The sequence below is a fragment of the Rhinoraja longicauda genome, chromosome 11 (assembly GCF_053455715.1).
Source record: "Rhinoraja longicauda isolate Sanriku21f chromosome 11, sRhiLon1.1, whole genome shotgun sequence".
Taxonomy (NCBI): Eukaryota; Metazoa; Chordata; class Chondrichthyes; order Rajiformes; family Arhynchobatidae; genus Rhinoraja; species Rhinoraja longicauda.
The window spans coordinates 32,835,030-32,854,089 of NC_135963.1; the positions used below are offsets into that span (position 1 = coordinate 32,835,030).

The 19,060-nt window shown below is 39.5% G+C and overlaps 1 protein-coding gene across 1 annotated transcript in view; it reads left to right on the forward strand.

Moving 5' to 3' along the window:
* The window catches only part of efcab14 (EF-hand calcium binding domain 14), a 34,252-nt gene that overhangs the window by 11,431 nt on the left and 3,761 nt on the right, over window positions 1–19,060 (forward strand). The window contains exons 3-8 of the mRNA XM_078407347.1: window positions 177–322; window positions 2,401–2,499; window positions 3,569–3,679; window positions 10,865–11,056; window positions 15,381–15,492; window positions 18,687–18,821. Coding sequence (XP_078263473.1) covers window positions 177–322; window positions 2,401–2,499; window positions 3,569–3,679; window positions 10,865–11,056; window positions 15,381–15,492; window positions 18,687–18,821 — 795 coding nt within the window. The remainder of the gene's footprint in view (window positions 1–176; window positions 323–2,400; window positions 2,500–3,568; window positions 3,680–10,864; window positions 11,057–15,380; window positions 15,493–18,686; window positions 18,822–19,060) is intronic.

The window sequence follows — 19,060 nt, forward strand, 5'->3', positions numbered from 1 at the left end:
AATGTTCCCACTCCTTTCAGTAGCATTTAAAATAATTTGTGAGGACACTAAGCAGATATGGAGAAAATCAAATGTTCTTATTGAAAATAAAATTTAAGAATTAGGACATATGCTTGTATGGCTTTATCTTTCTTCATGTTTTGGTGTTAAAACTGGATTTTCTTTTGTCCTTGTAGTGGAATCTAGTCAAAAAACTTCCTTTAGTGACATTCCAAAGTTAAATGAAGATCTCCTTGCAGTCCAGAAAGATCTTATCAACCTAGACACTGGAGACAAAGGAATTAGCAAAATATGGACCAACATCACAGAACTAAATAAGCAAGTGAGCAAATGTGCTGCTTTTGCATAATGGGGATCATTGTGGCTCAAAAGACAATGGGAAAAATATGTTATTGTAAACCTGGAATGTATCAAATGGATGTTGAATGTATATGACCAAAACTGATGATTAAAAGCTGGGCAGGAATCAGATGAGAAGTGGAGGTAAAACAAATGAAGGCTATAAAAGGATGTAGGGAAACACCGCTTGTGTAGGAGTAGTAATGTGTTGCACTTGGGCTGACCAACAGGAAATGAACATTCACTTGGAGCATGCCTGACAGCTCTCTCCCTTTTTTGGATTTCTCTGTCTCCATTTCAGGAGATAAACTATCCACTAACATTTACTACAAACCTACTGACTCCCACAGCTACTTTGACTCCACCTCCTCCCATCTATTCTCTTGTAAGGAAGCCATCCTTTTTGCTCTGTTTCCCTTTCTCTGTTGAATTTGTTCTAAAGATTAGATTTTTTGTTCCAAGAAATCTGAAATATTTTTTAGGAAATGTGACTTCCCTTCCACTGTGTTTAACAGAGCCCTTGCATGCATTTTCTCAATTTCCTGGTCTCTCACTCTACCTGCCCCCAAGAAGGGAGATGAGTTTTCTTGGTCCTTAACTGTCGCCCATCCAATCTTCTCATTGAACAAATCATCCTTTGTTATTTCTGCCATCTGCAATGGGATACCACCACCAGCTATATCTTCCCCTCCCCACCCCTTTCTGCTTTCTGCAGGAATACTCTCTCCATGGGTCCCTACTTTGCTCATCCTTGAGGCTCCATGCATCTGGTTCCTCTGCTAGCTGGCATTCAAATGGGGTGATGTTTGTTTAAAAAGTTAAGTACAGTTTGAATTTTTATGTTCAGTTGAAATATTTTTAAATCATTTAAAAGCCGTGTGAGGTGCCAACTATCAAAGGTGTTGGGGTGATATAAGGCAACCCCAGGATCTGTCATTTGAGGCCTGATTGCATTTTGTGACTTGCTTTATCTTATAGAAAGGCCATAATGTTGAACCCACCAGTATGTTGCAGTGCCAATGCAAGATTTGCATGGAAAACAAGTGTAGGTAATGGGTCAGGTTAATCTGATCTGACCCGTGCAGTTACAGTTCAAATTGATAATGCCTTTTTTCATTTATGTTTATCTTATGGTTCTGCACAGTCCTAAACATTCGCTTCTGCTTGGAGAAGCTTGGGCTTCTAAAGTGTGGCTTTAGACTTTATAAATACAGCTTAGGAAACTGATCCTTCAGCCCACCGTGTCCACACCGACCAGCGATCACCCCATGCACTAGCACTGTCCTACACACTAAGGATAATTTAAGGAAGCCAATTAACCTATAGGTCTTTGGGGTGTGGGAGGAAACCGGAGCACCCAGTAAAAACCCACACGGTCAATGGACAAACTCCTTACAGACAACACCTGTAGTCAGGATCGAACCCAGGTCTCTGGCACTGTAAGACAACAATTCTACCACTGCGTGACTGCTGCCCACATTCCTATGCATTCAACCATGATTACCATTGAAATAACACAATTGATAAAATCCTGAGAAACCAGTTTTTCTCCTTCTAAGCTTCCTCCAACTTTGGTACTTGTAATCCCTCTCTACCTTTTCTCCTGTGTCTTATCCTTTGGTTCTCTAGTTGTCGGTTCATTATTCACCTCTGTCCCTACCAGCACCATGTCTCTTGTGTTTTAGTACTTGCCAACCCATTATCTTTCAACTTCCTGATTGTCAGTGATAGATCTGTTTGCTTTCTTTTTAAACTGATCAAATTTTATCTCCCGATTTTTAATTTGGACTATTCATTTGCTCTGTCTGTACAATATTATTACAACTTTTGAAAGCTGGTCCAGTTTTCCATTGTTGTCAAAATCTGCTGCATATTGGCCAACTTCAGCAAAACGTGTTTTATTTTAGGCTTTGGCGAGCACGTTTATGTTTGTGGAAGCAATAGATGTTGACACATGAGAGGAAGGGAGACTGATTGCTTTAAATCTGATTTTTGTTTTATTTATAACTTCAAGTTATATTTGAATGTGATTCAACCCACTTTTGTTTGTTTTATTACTAGATTAATGAACTGAATTCAGCTGTTGCCCATTTAAAGGCCAATGTCAAATCAGCATCTGAACTAATCAACCTTCCAGTCACTGTGGAAGAACTCCAGAAGGTAAAAGCTCTGTGCTTCATGTTAATATTTTATATCAAATGTAAGAGTTTTTGTTCTTGCAAATACTTTTTATGTACCATTGATTACAACAGCAAAATATCTTTTATACTTCATAGTTGGGATTTAAATCCAAACCAGTTAGAAGGTCAAAGAAGTGTCTCAAAAATTAGCAGAAAACTGTCAAAGGCTTTGTAGGGAAATATGTTACTATTACGAAGGAACTGTTTTATGTAGATGCACATAATAGGCCTAGAATAGTACAATTTTTTAATCTCTGCAATCATTTGACAGAACACAAAAAGTAGTATGCGGAGTGTGCATTTAACATGTCTCATTTGATCATTTGACATCAATGAAGAATTGATGCAGCAAGGTTCTGGCTTTATTCTGAAGAAGGAATCCTAATATTTCAAAAACTGAATGTAGTAGGCTAGAAAACAGAGGTACATTGGCACGATATTAGGCTAGAGTAGCTTTCAGAGTTGGAGAATAACCTGTGGTAAGGGGCAAAAAACAATGTTCAAATCTGTGTACTTTAGAATTTGGCCCCTTTGGAGGCTGGTCATGTGGGTGGTGTTAGGTGACCATTATTTATATGGAGTTCCAGAAGAATTGAAAGTTTCCTTGGGTGCAACCATATAAAACAAATTCATAGATTTAAAATATGCTTGTGGCGTGTAATTTGCCAATTAGAGTTTGTTGAAGGGACTCAATGACTGGACAAAATTTGTAAAGTTCTTCCACCTATACACCTTCTCCTCTTGTAGAGCTATAATGTTTAAGGGAAAACTAAAATTGATCAAATTCTTTTGAAAACAGGATTGTGGGAGTACTTAGCCACTCAAATTGTAATGATTGAGGAAGAATTCCAACTATCACTTCTGAACAGCAACTGGGGTTGGGCCATAAATGTATAACCAATATCCAGACAATCTTTTTTTTTTTAAATTGAACATTAATTTCTGGGACTAAATTGCATCTGATTATTGAAAAGTTTAAGGTTAATTAATTGTCAAAGAGAAATGAATGTAATTTTAAAAATATGAGTATATTGCATTGATTCTTGCAGAGTGTTGCCACAATTGGGAGCACACTTACTAGTGTCCAGCATGACGTTGATACTATTAAAGCAGCTTTAGAGGATCAGAAGAAAAAAATGGAGACACTTCAGCAAAATGAGGTAAGAAGTGCAGCTGCGAGGAATGAGGATCAGGACATTTCACATCGTGATTTTCAGTGTGATAACAGGATGCATACACAAATATTTTGTCCTATATCCTCAATTCGGCATTCACAATTTGCTTGTGATATTAGAGATATAATGAGATTGTTCATATTAATGTATGCAATACTTTATAATTGCTATTGACATGGTTTTCAATTAAAATAATATTTGAAAGCATTTAGAAAATATTAAGGTATGACTGTCAATGTCAACAAACTTTTGTTGCACTATTAATCTGTTAATTTAACAATTACTGTCTATATTGCTTAGTGATGCAAACAGGGTAATCAGCAAAATAGTTTATAGAGATATTGCTGTGTTTACTAATTTGAATAATTAAACCTGTTATAGCATTTTGATAATAGAGAAATCAGACTGGGCAAATTCAAATTATTTTTATCTCTATATAGAGTATTCAGGGAACCTTTACGTTATGGTGTGTTGTGTTGCTAGAAAATGAATAAATAAAAATATTAAATTTGGATGTGAATGTAGGTTTCATGGTTTAAAGGTTTGTGATTTTATGATAAAATTGGTGGTTTAGTGGGCAGTGAAGGTTTGCGGTGATTATAACAAGTTCTTGATCATCTGGGCCAGCGAATAGCAGATGGACTTTAATCAGATAATTGTGAGGTGCTGCATTGTGGTTGGACTGGGTAGGGGTAGAGATGGGTACAATTACAACATTTAAAAGGCACTTTGATATGTACATGGATAGAAAAGGTTTGAAGTGATACGGGCTCATCTACTAGACTTCATTTTGCAAGCTCTCCTCTGTTTAACTGAGTTTATTTTCACCTGATTATTTTTTTCTGGTTTAGGCTGGTCTTGTCCTTCCCTTTGTTTCCTAATCTTTTGCAATTCATATTTCTTATTGAACCCAATGGGCTTCAGACCTGGTGAAGAATCCAATAGGCACAATTTTGCTCCTCGCTGCAACATTGGGGAATTCCTGCAAGACTTGGTCCCACTGCTGGACTTGAAGTGGACTCCACCAAACTAACAATTCTGAACTGAATCTGTCAGTATGTATGGGACTTTACTGTGCATGTGTGAAAGTCTGACTTATTCAGTTTCAGTTAATACAGGCAATTCCCAATGAAACTGAACAATTTGGCCCTTTGTTTCCTCTCCTTTATAAATGAAAGGTGTGTTTCTGGGATCCTTGGGTCTAGGTGCTTATATATCTTAATTTATGAGAAACATTCCAGTTCTGCTGACATCAACCTTGATTTCTTTCTTTTGTGATGGATATATTAATGCTGCTTTTTGTTTTATCAAGTAGATCACTTGATATATATTTTTAACTATCTTTCCCTTTTATATTGAGTTTTTGCAATACTCCTACACTCTGTAGTTCCCTTACTTTATCTCTCACATTGATATTGGTTTATAATTGTCATACAGAGCTTTATTTGTCATTCGGTACCGAGGTCCCGAACGAAATTACATAGCAGTCACACAAAAAAAAAGAACACAAGACACATGACCCCAACACAAACGTCCATCACAGTGACTCCAAACACCCCCTCACTGTGATGGAGACAACAAAACTTCCACTCTCTTCCCCACGCCCACGGACGGACAGCTCGTCCCCGATCGACCCGCACAGTCCCCGCAAGGGGATGGAAGTCCCCGCGGCCGAGCCGTACCGGGTGCTGAAAGGTCCCGTGGCCGAGCCGGGCGATGGAAGGTCCCGTGGCCGAGCCGTACCGGGTGCTGAAACGTCCCGTGGCCGAGCCGGGCGATGGAAGGTCCCGCGGCCGTACCGTGCGCTGTTAAGTCCCGCGGCCGAGCCGCACCGGGCGATGTTAGGTCCCGCGGCCGAGCCGCACCGGGCGATGTTAGGTCCCGCGGCCGAGCCGCACCGGGCGATGGAAGGCCCCGCGGCCGAGCCGCACCGGGCGATGTAAAGTCCCGCGGCCGAGCCGCGCCAGCGATGTAAAGTCCCGCGGCCGAGCCGCACAGGGCACTGTTAAGTCCCACGGCCTAGCCGCACCGGGCGATGGAAGGCCCCGCGGCCGAGCTGCACCAGCGGTGTAAAGTCCAGCGGCCGAGCCGCACCGGGCGATGGAAGGCCCCGCGGCCGAGCCGCACCCCACGCCGTGAGGAAGAGACCTAAAAGAGAAAGGTTCCCCCCACCACCCCCCCACCCACACCACCACCCCACACACATACACAACCAAAAAAAAAAAAAAACCATCCCAACACTGACACACACAAAAAAAAAAAGGAAAAAAGACGAACAGACTGCTAGCGAGCCGCAGCCGTTAGGCGCCGCCACTGAATTGTGAAAGACATTGTTTTGCATATCATCTAGCCAAATCATACTATACAGGCATACAACAAAGTAGTACAAAAGAAAAAAAGAATGCAGAATATAGTGTTACAGATATGGAGAAAGTGTAGTTTAAAAAATAGAGCAAGGGCTTCAACGAGGAAGATTGCAGGGTCGGGAATACGTCCTTGGTGTACAGGAGGTCTATTGAAGAGTCTGATAATGGGAGGAAGCTGTTCTTGAATTTGGTGGCTCATACTTTCAATCTTTTGTATGTTTTGCCTATGAGGGGAGCAGAAAAGAGAGAATGAAAGTGCGAGAGTGCTCTTTGAATATGTTGGTGGCTTTCCTGAGGCAGCATGAAGTGTAGATTTAAAATAAGTCAATCAGGAGAGTCTGGTTTGTGTGATGCACTGGACAATGCCCACAACTCTTTAAATTTCTGTGGTCTTGGGCAAAGTAGTTGATATATTAAGCTCTGATCCATTGGGATAGGTTGTGAGGTTGGCTGCTCTGAATGAACCTTTATACTATCTTTCAGCTGCTGACCATATTCAAGGCGTAGATCAATAGCTTTAGATATTAAGGAAATGAAGAGAAATGGTGTTTGTGCGGAAAGTAGTGCTGAGGTAAAGATCAGCCATGTTTTGATGGAATGGTAGAGAATGCAATCATGATAACACAGAAAAGGCTATGAATAATGCCTTTGTTTTGAGAATCTGATGTCAGGTATGCAAATAACATGGCCTGATCATCAACTAAAGGTAACTAGAATCTCAATTCTTGGAGACGACAATGATATTGGTTAATTTAACCTTCCTGTGAATGTGGAGGATTTTGCAAATAAAGCATAATTGGTAGTTTTCCAGTACTTTGACATGCTTGCTTTTGGTAGTTCAGAATTCTCCAAGTGTACAGATAGGCAAGGTTCATTGCTGTTTTGTAGACCATGAGTGTTGTGCTAGATGTTCGCTGAGATGACTCATAGGAATGAATGCACGTGAGCGTTTATTGTGGAGGATATGTTTTTATAGATGTATGGTGCAGTGGGTTGAAATGTTTTGCAGATATTGAATATGTGCAAGTGCAAGCATCATTTGTGTACTGTGGTCTGAGGAATGGTTCTGAACCAGCATGTCCATGTTCACGAAAAATGCTGCCTGACCTGCTGAGGTACTCCAGCACTTTATGTACTTTTGTGTAAACCAGCATCTGCAGTTCCTTGTTTCTACATCTATGTACTGTGTAATGCAGTTCAAGGTATACAGGATGCTTTCTTTCAATAGCCACGATATAGTTTACAGGTGTTACATATTACACCTGTTCAGGTAATGGAAATTTGCTCATACCGAATTCATATATTGGTACCCAAAATATTGAGATGGGTAATAAAATTCATTTTCGTGAAATCTATTTGAAAAAATGTATATTTTGTTAACGACTTCTATTTCTTGATGTGTACGTTACAGAAAATTGTAGTTTATAAAACGTTACAGAAAATTGTAGTTTATAAAACATTAGTTAAGCTACAGTTAGAGAACTGACTGTAGTTCTGATTGCAACATTATAGGAACAAAGTGATTGCACTGGAAAGATTGCAAGGATGTTTTCTTGAATTACGAATTTCAGTAATAAAGAAATATTAGTGCAGAGATCAGCTTTCTCTGCGCCAAAATTTCATCATTGCTGAAATTAAATCAGGTGATCTGATTGAGGTGTACAGAATTGATGGGGAAGATGGTGAGAAAATGTTTCCTTTTAGCATTGTTTTAAGGTAAGTGGTATAAGATTTAGAGGGGATTTCACCCAAAAGATGTTTGAAATCTGAAATATACTGCAGTTTTGGTCTCCAAATTTGAGGAAGGATATTCTTGCTATTGAGGGCATGCAGCGTAGGTTTACTAGGTTAATTCCCAGAATGGCGGGACTGCAATATGTTGAAAGACTGGAGCAACTAGGCTTGTATACACTGGAATTTAGAAGGATGAGAGGAGATCTTATCGAAACGTATAGGATTATTAAGGAGTTGGACACGTTAGAGGCAGGAAACATGTTCCCAATGTTGGGGGAGTCCAGAACAAGGGGCCGCAGTTTAAGAATAAGGGGTAGGCCATTTAGAACTGAGATGAGGAAAAACTTTTTCAGTCAGAGAGTTGTGAATCTGTGGAATTCTTTGCCTCAGAAGGCAGTGGAGGCCAATTCTCTGAATGCATTCAAGAGAGAGCTAGATAGAGCTCTTAAGGATAACGGAGTCAGGGGGTATGGGGAGAAGGCAGGAATGGGGTACTGATTGAGAATGATCAGCCATGATCACATTGAATGGCGGTGCTGGACGAATGGCCGCCTCCTGCACCTATTGTCTATTGTCTAATGCATGCACGTGTTTGGCTGTATACTGCTTTTACAGAGCTATTTCTATTTCATCAGTTAACATTATTCATTTTGCCAGCACAGTAAATTATTTGAGTTAGTGAAAGGAATGTATTGTACAGATTGGGTTCAAATTATCTTTGTACATTCTAAATGCCGTAATCAGTTTAAAGTAGAATGGCTGCAACAGATAACTGAACAAATTATGCTGGAAACTGAACATTGTGCAACATATACTGTTACTTCTTCCTGCACTTTCACACTTAAACATTTAATTTCTTAACCTCTTGGAAATCCCATCTGTGATGCAATGAAGACAGTGAACAGCAGAAACTTAAACGGCAGAGTCAGTTGTATACTTTAATGAGATTTAAGCATTGAGAAATATGCACGGTAAAATTGGATTCGGGAAAATAAGTAAAGCTAGGTTGGATAATGAAATAGACATTTAAAAAAATACAATTAAAAAATGTAAATTTGGAATGTCCAATCTAATTGCCAACATGAGATTCAGCTGTTTAAATTGTTCTCTTTGAGCCAGAGAAATTGATCAGTATTAAACTATAAGATTACTGATTCATCTTTTTCTCTCTAGCAGTAGTTATTGGTCTATTAATGTGCAAATTCGGCAAGTTCCTAAAAATATTGAAGATACTAAAGGTGAGCTGCATTTTTTTGAGGCAGATACCACTGCCACATGCAAATTGTTCTGGCATTTTGCAATTAACTTTACTCTGAACGTGCTGTTTGCTTTGCACTTGAACAACACATTGGAGGAATCTTTCAAAATAAGAGTTGCAAAAATAAGCTTCTAGAAGTTTCAGCTTTGATTGCACTTTTTCTGCAATTGAAAGCTGCTTTTCATCATTAAACGGCAATAAATATTGAATGCCAGTTTTGAGCTTTTCCATCTCCTTTTTGCTCTAATTAAAAACTGAATTTGTGCAAGCTTTCTGTTTGCATTAGGTTGGCTTTGACAGTTTTATTTGGAATTTGTTTGACAGGTTACTTATGTCATTTATTCACAAGGAACAAATCTTGACCTATAAGGGACAGTTCCAAAATGTTTTAGAATCTAAAACAAATTGTATTGAAATAGTGAAATAATGGGCAAATGGGGTGAAAATTGGATTGTACTATTGACCAATACTAATGCAGAAATGGGTGTTAGAGGTTTCCTTGAAAAGCAATCCCAGTTGGCCATAAAAGGCTAGACAGTGTAAAATAACATTTTGGAGTAATTTTGTTCCTTTGTTTACATTGTGTACAAATTATTTAGAAGTAGAAAGATTGAAATCTGCCAGAAAAAAATGATATCCCATTCATTTTTCTCTACCTGTGACAAATAGAATTGCAATGCCCAAAGATGTCTGCCATTCTCTTAAAGCAAATACATTCTCAAGACAAATCCATTAAACACACGTGGCCATTCAAAATGCAGATGTTTAAAAGCGTGCTACATGTGAGGGTGCAAAAATGTGTTGGTTTCAAGTACAGATTCGGATGGAACATTTGGTTTAGGTTAGAGCAGGCTAGAAGGACAAGCTAGCTGATGGTGCACTGAGGGTAATGGACATTGAGGAATGTAAACAGCTGATTAACAGAAGGAAAAAGGCCTGTGCATCTCCTTTGAGATTGAGAAAGAAATAAGGGGAAGAAATTGAGTACTATTCAGTATTTCAGGTCGGGATTATTTGCTTAGTACTCGTGTGCTTGTTGGTCAAGGTAAATAACAATGTATGGGCATTATAGCAAGTCATTTGTTTATGGTTTTCTGCCAATCTCACCAGATTAGGTGTGATAAATATTATAAGCAATTGGGCTGGTTTTGGATTGGTTGTAGTTTTAGACAATAGACAATAGTGCAGGAGTAGGCCATTCAGCCATTCCCCATTCAATGCGATCATGGCTGATCACTCTCAATCAGTACCCCGTTCCTGCCTTCTCCCCATACCCCCTCACTCCGCTATCCTTAAGAGCTCTATCCAGCTCTCTCTTGAAAGCATCCAACGAACTGGCCTCCACTGCCTTCTGAGGCAGAGAATTCCACACCTTCACCACTCTCTGACTGAAAAAGTTCTTCCTCATCTCCGTTCTAAATGGCCTACCCCTTATTCTTAAACTGTGGCCCCTTGTTCTGGACTCCCCCAACATTGGGAACATGTTTCCTGCCTCTAATGTGTCCAATCCCCTAATTATCTTATATGTTTCAATAAGATCCCCCCTCATCCTTCTAAATTCCAGTGTATACAAGCCTAATTGCTCCAGCCTTTCAACATACGACAGTCCCGCCATTCCGGGAATTAACCTAGTGAACCTACGCTGCACGTCCTCAATAGCAAGAATATCCTTCCTCAAATTTGGAGACCAAAACTGCACACAGTACTCCAGGTGCGGTCTCACCAGGGCCCGGTACAACTGTAGAAGGATTTGTGTTAATTTGTGTGTTAATGCCATTAGCAATAAAGTTGTTGTTTTTTTGTTTGTTTCAGGAAATATTGGACCTGCAGGATGAAGTAAATGAGTTAAATGCCACCCTCTTATTTTACCACACACATAATGACCAAAAACTCCATCACATTGATTTACTTGTTGGTAATCTGAGCCAGAAAGTTACCGTGTTGGAAGGAAATTTTCTAATTGTCGGTACTGTTTCTAAACTAAAGAGCATAAATGGCACAATGGTAAGTATAACCATTTTAAAATTAAAATAATAAGCAACGGTGATGGGTATAACCAAACTCTGGTCTATTGGAATTTCTTGCATTTAACTACATATATTACATAAAATTAAACGAATTAGTAGAGCAAAAATTGTGAAAAATAATTGGAAGCATAATGCTTTCTTTATTCTCAATTAGTGGTTTTGAACAATTTCATGGAAAAAAACATTGGATCGTGATAAAATGATTTTAAAATAATCATGTTATTTGTGGTCTTTATCACTCTATTTGAATACTGACATTTTGAACCTAATAGAAATGTTTTTGCCTTTGCATCTAATAATAAAATGTAAAATTTTCCTCATGTTCTTACCACTTTGCAGGTTTACCCATGCCTGTCAAAGTCCTCCAATCATAAAATCTTTAGATCTTATGGTTTCCAATTCCAGTCCTTTGTAGTTTCCTGATTTTCTTTTAGTACTTGATTGGCAATTATGCAGCCAACTGTTAATAGTTTGCTGGCGCACTCTGCCCTTTATTTTGGCCAAAGTACTCTGCCGCGGGAAAGACCTTGTTCCCTCCGCCTACTAAACTGTATGGTTTCGGAGCTTGGACTGATATTTGTTCAGGGATGTCAATCCACACCAAATGGATCTGGATCCAGGCAGCAGTGAAATGCCCAGAGCTCTACACCCTGGAAATGTTTAGGCTGCTCTCTGTCATATCATCTCTTGCACCCCCTCCCCCCCACTTTTCAAATTTGATAACTGTGAATAGAAATAGGAATTTCAAGAAACAAGGTTGAGTTTTTGCTGAGGGATTCAGTTGAGACACTGGGGAAAGCAAAGATGGGAAAGGAGGTGGATGTTAGCATGGATAAGCAATGGTAAGTATCTAAGAACTATTTCAAAATTCTCATTGTATATTCTAGAAACTGAAAAATTCAAAAGCAGCAGCAAAAGTGGTCCATCAATGGCTGACCTTCAGATTATTAAGAACATAATTTAAGAAACCAGCATTATCTTGCCATACAACCTATACTACACGCTTAGTTATTCATTAAGATTTTGCTTGATATTTTACCTGATTTACCTGGTTGTGAGAGGGGCAGCATAACACTTCAGGGTTTTAATGTTTCAAATGTGATAGAGATGGAAATAAGAGGTGGAGGTGATTGGAGAGTCACGGGAGGTCCTGGAGAATCAAGTAATGGGCAACTTAATGCAAGATAAAATAGCTGTATGTGAGTTAAGCGGAAGTTTTTGAAGGGAGTGAAGGAATAAAGAATGTTTCTTTGAAAAGTGAATACTTTTTCTGGAAAATAATTGGTATGAATTCTAAATTAAAACAAAATTAATAAAATGTACTGTGGGACAAGTACTTGGAGCACGCACTGGGCTATTCATTATTTTAATTGATCTTACAATTCATTGCTATTTTCCTGCATTAATCTTGGATCTGTTGATCCCTTTAACACCTGAAAATCTATTGCTTTTTGTCTTCAACATACTAAGTAACCTGAGCATCCGTGAGCCTCGAGGGTAGAGAATTTCAGTCTCTGCGACTAGATCCCATACTTTGATACGATGATTCTTGGTTCTCGAGCATCCGAACCAGGGAAAAGATTAATCCTGTCACCTCCTGCATGCAATCTGTATGTTTCCGTGAGATTCTTTTCATTCTTTCAAATTCCCAGTCGTCCTAAACTTTCCTCATAGGACAACTCTTTCCTCTCTTTCAATCTCCCTCTCCCTTTGCCTTCACCCCCTCAAGTACAGGATCAAATCTGATGAAGCAGCACTCATTTTTCAGTATCTCCAGTTTCCAGTACTCCAGATTCAGTCCTCCAAGGTCGCTTGTAAATGGAATAAAATGTCTCTTTTGTCCTCAAAACCTTTTGCAGTAAAAGCTATTGTTTGCTGCACCTGCACGTTAACTTTCAATATTATGTGTGCAAGGCCATCTAATTCTGTCTGAATACCTACACCTTTCATCTCTGACATTTTTTTTTGTTGCCAAAATGGTGACATTACATTTTTCCCAATTTGTATTCCATTTGCCATTTCTGCATCCCTTCATATAGCCACTTCACAACTCTCATTGCCACAAACAACAACCCTTAATCAAATCTATGAATAGCTGAGCCAGCATTGATCTCAGTGCCACTGGTCACAGCTTTCCTTTCCTTGATTGCTAGAGATTGTGGACTCTATTGTTTTTTCTGTCTCTGTGTAATGACAAATTCACAATAACATTTTGTAAATGTTTAACATTAATTTCTTTCAATTTCCTCTGGACATAATTAGATAGCAAATAATTTGGGAGAACGGATACAAAAATTAATAGAGGTTTGTTGATTGCAGGCTCAAGATTGTTAGGTAATGCTCTTTCGCCAGCAGATTGATAACTCCAGGGAAATAAAACCTAGTGCTCCTGATTTTGGCATAATGATTATATTAGATAATGTACAATATTGGAACTAATTATTGAGTAAGCAATAAGTAAACAACTATTGAGTAAACTGTTTCAAAGGGTAAATGGCTGCTTGTGGACTAAAAGCACGATAATAGTACCATTTGATTTCATCCGGTTCATTTCTTGAACTTCAAATATTCATCTTGTATATTGATGGTTAACTACCAATAGTATTCAGAACAGTAGCACCATGTCTGGCTCTATTGAACAGCTAGGTCTAGGCGAGCAATAGTGATAGGGGCTCTATTGTCAGGGGTATAGACGAGCATTTCTGTGTCCACAAATGAGATTCCAGGATGGTGTGTTGCCAGGGCCACTGATGTACGTGAGCGAGCACAGGATATTCTGAGAGGAGAGGGTAGGCAACCAGAGGTTATGGTCCATGCCAGTACCAATGACATAGATGGGAAGAGAGATGAGTTCTTGCAAAGTGAATTTAGGGAGTTAGGTAGTAGATTTAATAAAGAAGACCTCCAGCGATGTAATCTCAGGATTACTACCCCTGACATAAGCTGGCGAGGCAAGAAATGGATAGATGGTGTCGTGGAATATGTGGCCTGGTGCAGGAAGATATTCAGATATACGGATCATTGGGCTCTCTTCCAGGGCAGGTGGGAACTGTGCAAGAGGGATGGGATGTACCTGAACAGAAGGGGAAATCAATATCTTTGCATGGAGGTTTCCTGGTGCCATAAGGGAGGGTTTAAGCTAGTGTGCCAAGGGTTGGTAACCAGAGCAGCAAGTCAGCAACTCGAGGGACTGATGGGATGGCAATGGTTATGACATGCAAATCTGAAAGGAAGGATAGGCAGGGACAGATTAATGAACATGGTGGGAATGATGGACTTAACTGTTTATTTCAATGCAAGGGATATTATGGGTAAAGCATATTATGGGTAAAGACTGGATCAGTGCGCAGCTATGATGTAACCATTACAGAGACTTAGTTGTGAGAGGGGCAGCACTAGCAGCATAATGTTCCAGGGTTTTTATGTTTCAAATGTGATAGGGATGGATTTAAGAGGTGGGGGTGATTGAACTACTAATCCGGGAGAATGTCACAGCTACATTCAGAGAGGACATTCTGGAGGGGTCATCTACTGAGGCAATATGGGTAGAGCTCAAAAATAAAAGGTGCAACCGCTGTGATGGGATTATACTATGCTTCTCAATCGTCAGCAGGAGATAATGGAAAAGATATGTAGACAGATTATGGATAGATGTAAAAGCAACAGGGTTGTTGCACCAGGCAATTTTAACTTTCCAAATAGTGACAGGAATTTACTTAGTGCAAGAAGCTTAGATGGGGCATAATTTGTTAGCTGCATCAAAGAGGGTTTGTTGAAACGGTGTGTAGATAGACAATAGACAATAGGTGCCGGAGTAGGCCATTCGGCCCTTCGAGCCAGCACTGCCATTCAATGTGATCATGGCTGATCATTCTCAATCAGTACCCCGTTCCTGCCTTCTCCCCGTACCCCCTGACTCCGCTATCCTTAAGAGCTCTATCTAGTTCTCTCTTGAATGGTTATTATTTCAAATATTAAAGCATTGGGGAATTGGGAGTCATTGGAGGTCCTGGAGAACCAAGTAATTAATGGTTAATGTGAGATAAAATAGCTGTATTTCATAGTTGTGTGAGATAAAATAGCTGTATTTCAGTTGAGTGGATGTTTTTGGAGGGTGTGAAGGAATAAAGAATGATTCTTTGAAAAATTAATGCTTTTTCTGTAAAATCATTGGTTTGAGTTCTGAATAGAAGGAAAATAATTAAAATGTACTGGTCAAATTACTTTGACCTTTTTGCCCTCCCAAGTGTTCTTTTACTTCCTGATCTTAAATAATTAATTTCAATACTTGTTTCTTTCAGCAAAATGATAACACTCAAATGCCAAACTTTAAGGAAAGGTTGAAGATTATGGTGAATGCTCTCACCAACAAATCAGATAATCTAGGCAATATTACTGGAGTCAACGATCAAGGTAAGCTAATTTGAAGGTAGGAAAAAGTGTATCATGCACTGGTGGTGTTTATTTGCTATGTTAAGAAAATGCTATTTGATATTTGTCTTCCTTAAAAATACATTGTCCGCACTTTTTTCGTTAGTTGACAGATAGGGTCCTTTTTGCCAATGTGATGTATTAATGATGATGGTCGTTACTTTATCAGATAGAACACAAATGAGTCTGCTTAATCTCTCTTCAATAAAACAAGACTTGATTAGGCAAGTAGGAGACGGTGATCAAAATATGATAGAATTCAACTTGCAGTTTGAGAGGGAGAAGCTGAAATCAGATGTATCAGTTTTACTGTTGAGTAAAGGTAATTACAGAGGCATGAGGAAGGTGTTCACTAAAGTTGATTGGAAGGAAACCCTAGCAGGAATGACAGTGGAGCAGCAATGGCAGGAATTTCTGGGAATAATTTCGAAAAGGCAGGATCTTTTCATCCCAAGAGGAAGAAACATACCAAAGGGAGAATGTGACTGACAAAGGAAGTCAAAGATAGCATAAAAGCAACAGAGAGGCATATAACATGGCAACGATTACAGGGAAGTTAGAGTATTGGGAAGCTTTTAAAAACCAACGAAAGGCAACTAATAAAGCAGAAGGGGAGAAAAAGTGAAATATGAAGGTAGGCTTGCCAATAATATGAAGGAGGATACCAAAAGTTTTTATAAATATTTTCAGTGAAAAAGAGAGGAAAGAATGGCCATTTAACTGCTGGAAAATGATGATGGAGAAGTAGTATTGTGGAACAAAGAAATGGCTGATGGACTAAATACTTTTGTTCCAGGCGTACACTGGCTCCCCTCCCCCAACTCTATCTCTGCTACATTGATGACTGCTTCGGGGCTACCTCCTGCACCCATGCAGAACTCATGGATTTTATTAACTTCACCATTATCTTCCACCCTGCCCTCAAATTCACCTTTATTATCTCGGATACCTCCCTCCCCTTTCTTGATCTCACTGTCTCCATCACAGGAAATAGACTATCAGTTGATGACTGTTGTAAACCTATTGACTTCACAGTTATCTGCGCTACACTTCTTCCCACCCTGCCTCTTGCAAAGACTCTACCCTCTACTCCCAATTTCTCCACTGCATCTGTTTGGAAGATGAGGTGTTCCATATTCGAACATCCGAAATGACCTCATTTTTTAGATAGAATGGAGGAACCCCAGTTTCCTTAGATGAGGCCCTCACACATGTCTCCTCAGTATTCCTGAGTTCCACTCTTGCTCACCTCCCCCCCTCCCCCAAGTCACAACAGGGGCAGAGTCACCCTAGTTCTCACCTTTCACCCATCAGCCGTCGCATACAACACATCATCCTCCAACAGGATCCCACTACCAGTGGGGCACCACATTTTCCCATCTTCAACCCTTTGTGCCTTCCACAGAGACCGTTTCCTCCACAATTCCTTGGTTCACTCATCCCTTTCCACCCAAACCACCCTCATCCCAGATGCAACACCTGAACTTAAACCTCCTCCTTTGACACCTTCCAGGGACCCCAACAGCCCCTTCAGGTGTGACAGGTTTACTTGCACCTCCTCCAACCTTATCTACTGTATCTGCTGTTCCAGGTACGGATTCCTATATTTCAGCAAGCCCAAGCATAGACTTGGCAATCGTTTCGCTGAACACATGCTCAGTCTGCCTTGGCCTACGCAATCTCCCGGTTGCCAAACTTTTTAACTCCCCTTTCCATTCCCATGTTGACCTTTTTGTCTCGGTCCTCCTCCATTGTCAGAGTGAGGTCACATACAAATTGGAGGAATAGCACCTCATGTTTCACTTGGGCAGCTTACAACCCAGTAGTATGAATGTTGATTTTTGCTAATTTCAAGTAACTCCTGTTTTTCTTCCCCCACTCTCCCTTGCTTCCCCACCCTTGTTGTGCTAGTAGTTCTACTGTTTGCATCCTTGTATCCTTGTTGTTAGCACATCTTCCCCAGCCAACAATAGACCATTATGGACCACCCTTCCTGAGGTTATCTATTGTTCTGACCCTCTCTATCTTCCAGTCTGAAGAAGGGTTCTGACCTGAAATGTTTCTATCCTTTTTCTACAGAGATACTGCCTGACACACTGAGTTACTCCAGCAGTTTGTTTCTACCATCTATTTCATTGGAAACTTTCATCAGACTATCTTTAATCAGACTTTATTGGACTTCATTTTGCACTAAACGTCATTCCATTTATCCTGTATCTGTACATTGTGGACTGCTTGATTGTAATCATGTATAGTCTTTCTGCTGAACATGAATATGTGACTTTGGGTTAGGACCCTTCCAAGTGATTGTGGGGTGGGTAAGGGGAAAGCAGAAGAAAGCTGGAAAAGATGAGGGGTAGGACAAAACCTGCCAGAGATGAAAAGGCAAATGGTGTGAGATAAGGATAGAAGTGGTATGAACTGAAATGTGGTCCACTGGACTCTGCTGAGCCTAACATTTGCTATTTAAAGAAAATATATAATTGCAGCCAAAATGCCAAATAATATACCAAATTGGCTAACTGAAGCAAAACAAACATGCATTAATTTTGAGTGATTTATCAACTTGAGCATGAGAAGGTATATTTAAGTAAGAAATAGTCATTTTGTTTCTTGGAAACTAAGAACCTAAATGGGATAAAAAAATAATGAAATCTGGAACCACAGATCATCCCTATCTATTTATTCACCATTACGTCTCTATAACATGACCTCGCACTCTCCTATGCTCCAGTCAATACAGTCCTAGCCCACCCAACCTCTTCCTTTAGCTCAGGCCCTCGTCCAGCCAAGAGTGATTTTATAATATCTTTCCTTAGTAAATTAATTAAGGTGGATTTGAAAAATCTATTCAACTTGTGGGCAAGAGTGGGTAAGATAACTATTGGATCAAAAAGAACTGTAGATCATTTTCAACATTGTGAAAATTATGGATGCAGAACTGACATATGGGCAGTAGAAAAAGCATTGATGTACTTCAAAAATAACATGTTCCAATATGAGAAAGTGAAGAAAATATGAGAGCAGAGTGATAAAGTTATTGGTCTGGCATACAAGCAGAAAGCAATTGGACAGACTGGCCTGATCCTACACTCTGAAATCTCTAAAAGTTTTCCCGAAAGTCTGGATCTGAGCAATAAATGAATGGATAATTTGCAGCTGTTCTTCTTTTACAGGTAACACAAGCTCAACTTCTACCATGAAACCTTTAGTTTCTCCAAGGTTACCAGTAAAACCAGTAGCTAATAAAAACAGGAAAAGGAATGTCAAATTAAAGCACCTGTCTTTACCTGGGATTACCAGTTTAAAAGGTGAGTATAACAACTACAGTAAGACACATTGAACATTCAACATAATTCAAATTATGTACATGTATTGTAATGTTAAATATAATTTTGGAAACGGTGTATTAAATCTTGCATATTTCGTGTTAATATCTGGAACAGTTTGCAGATTTGTCTACAGGTGTGGACTTCCAATAAATTTAACGTTTGTTAGAAAATATCTAAAGCATAAGGATGTTACTGGGACTGGAGGGATTGAGTATGAG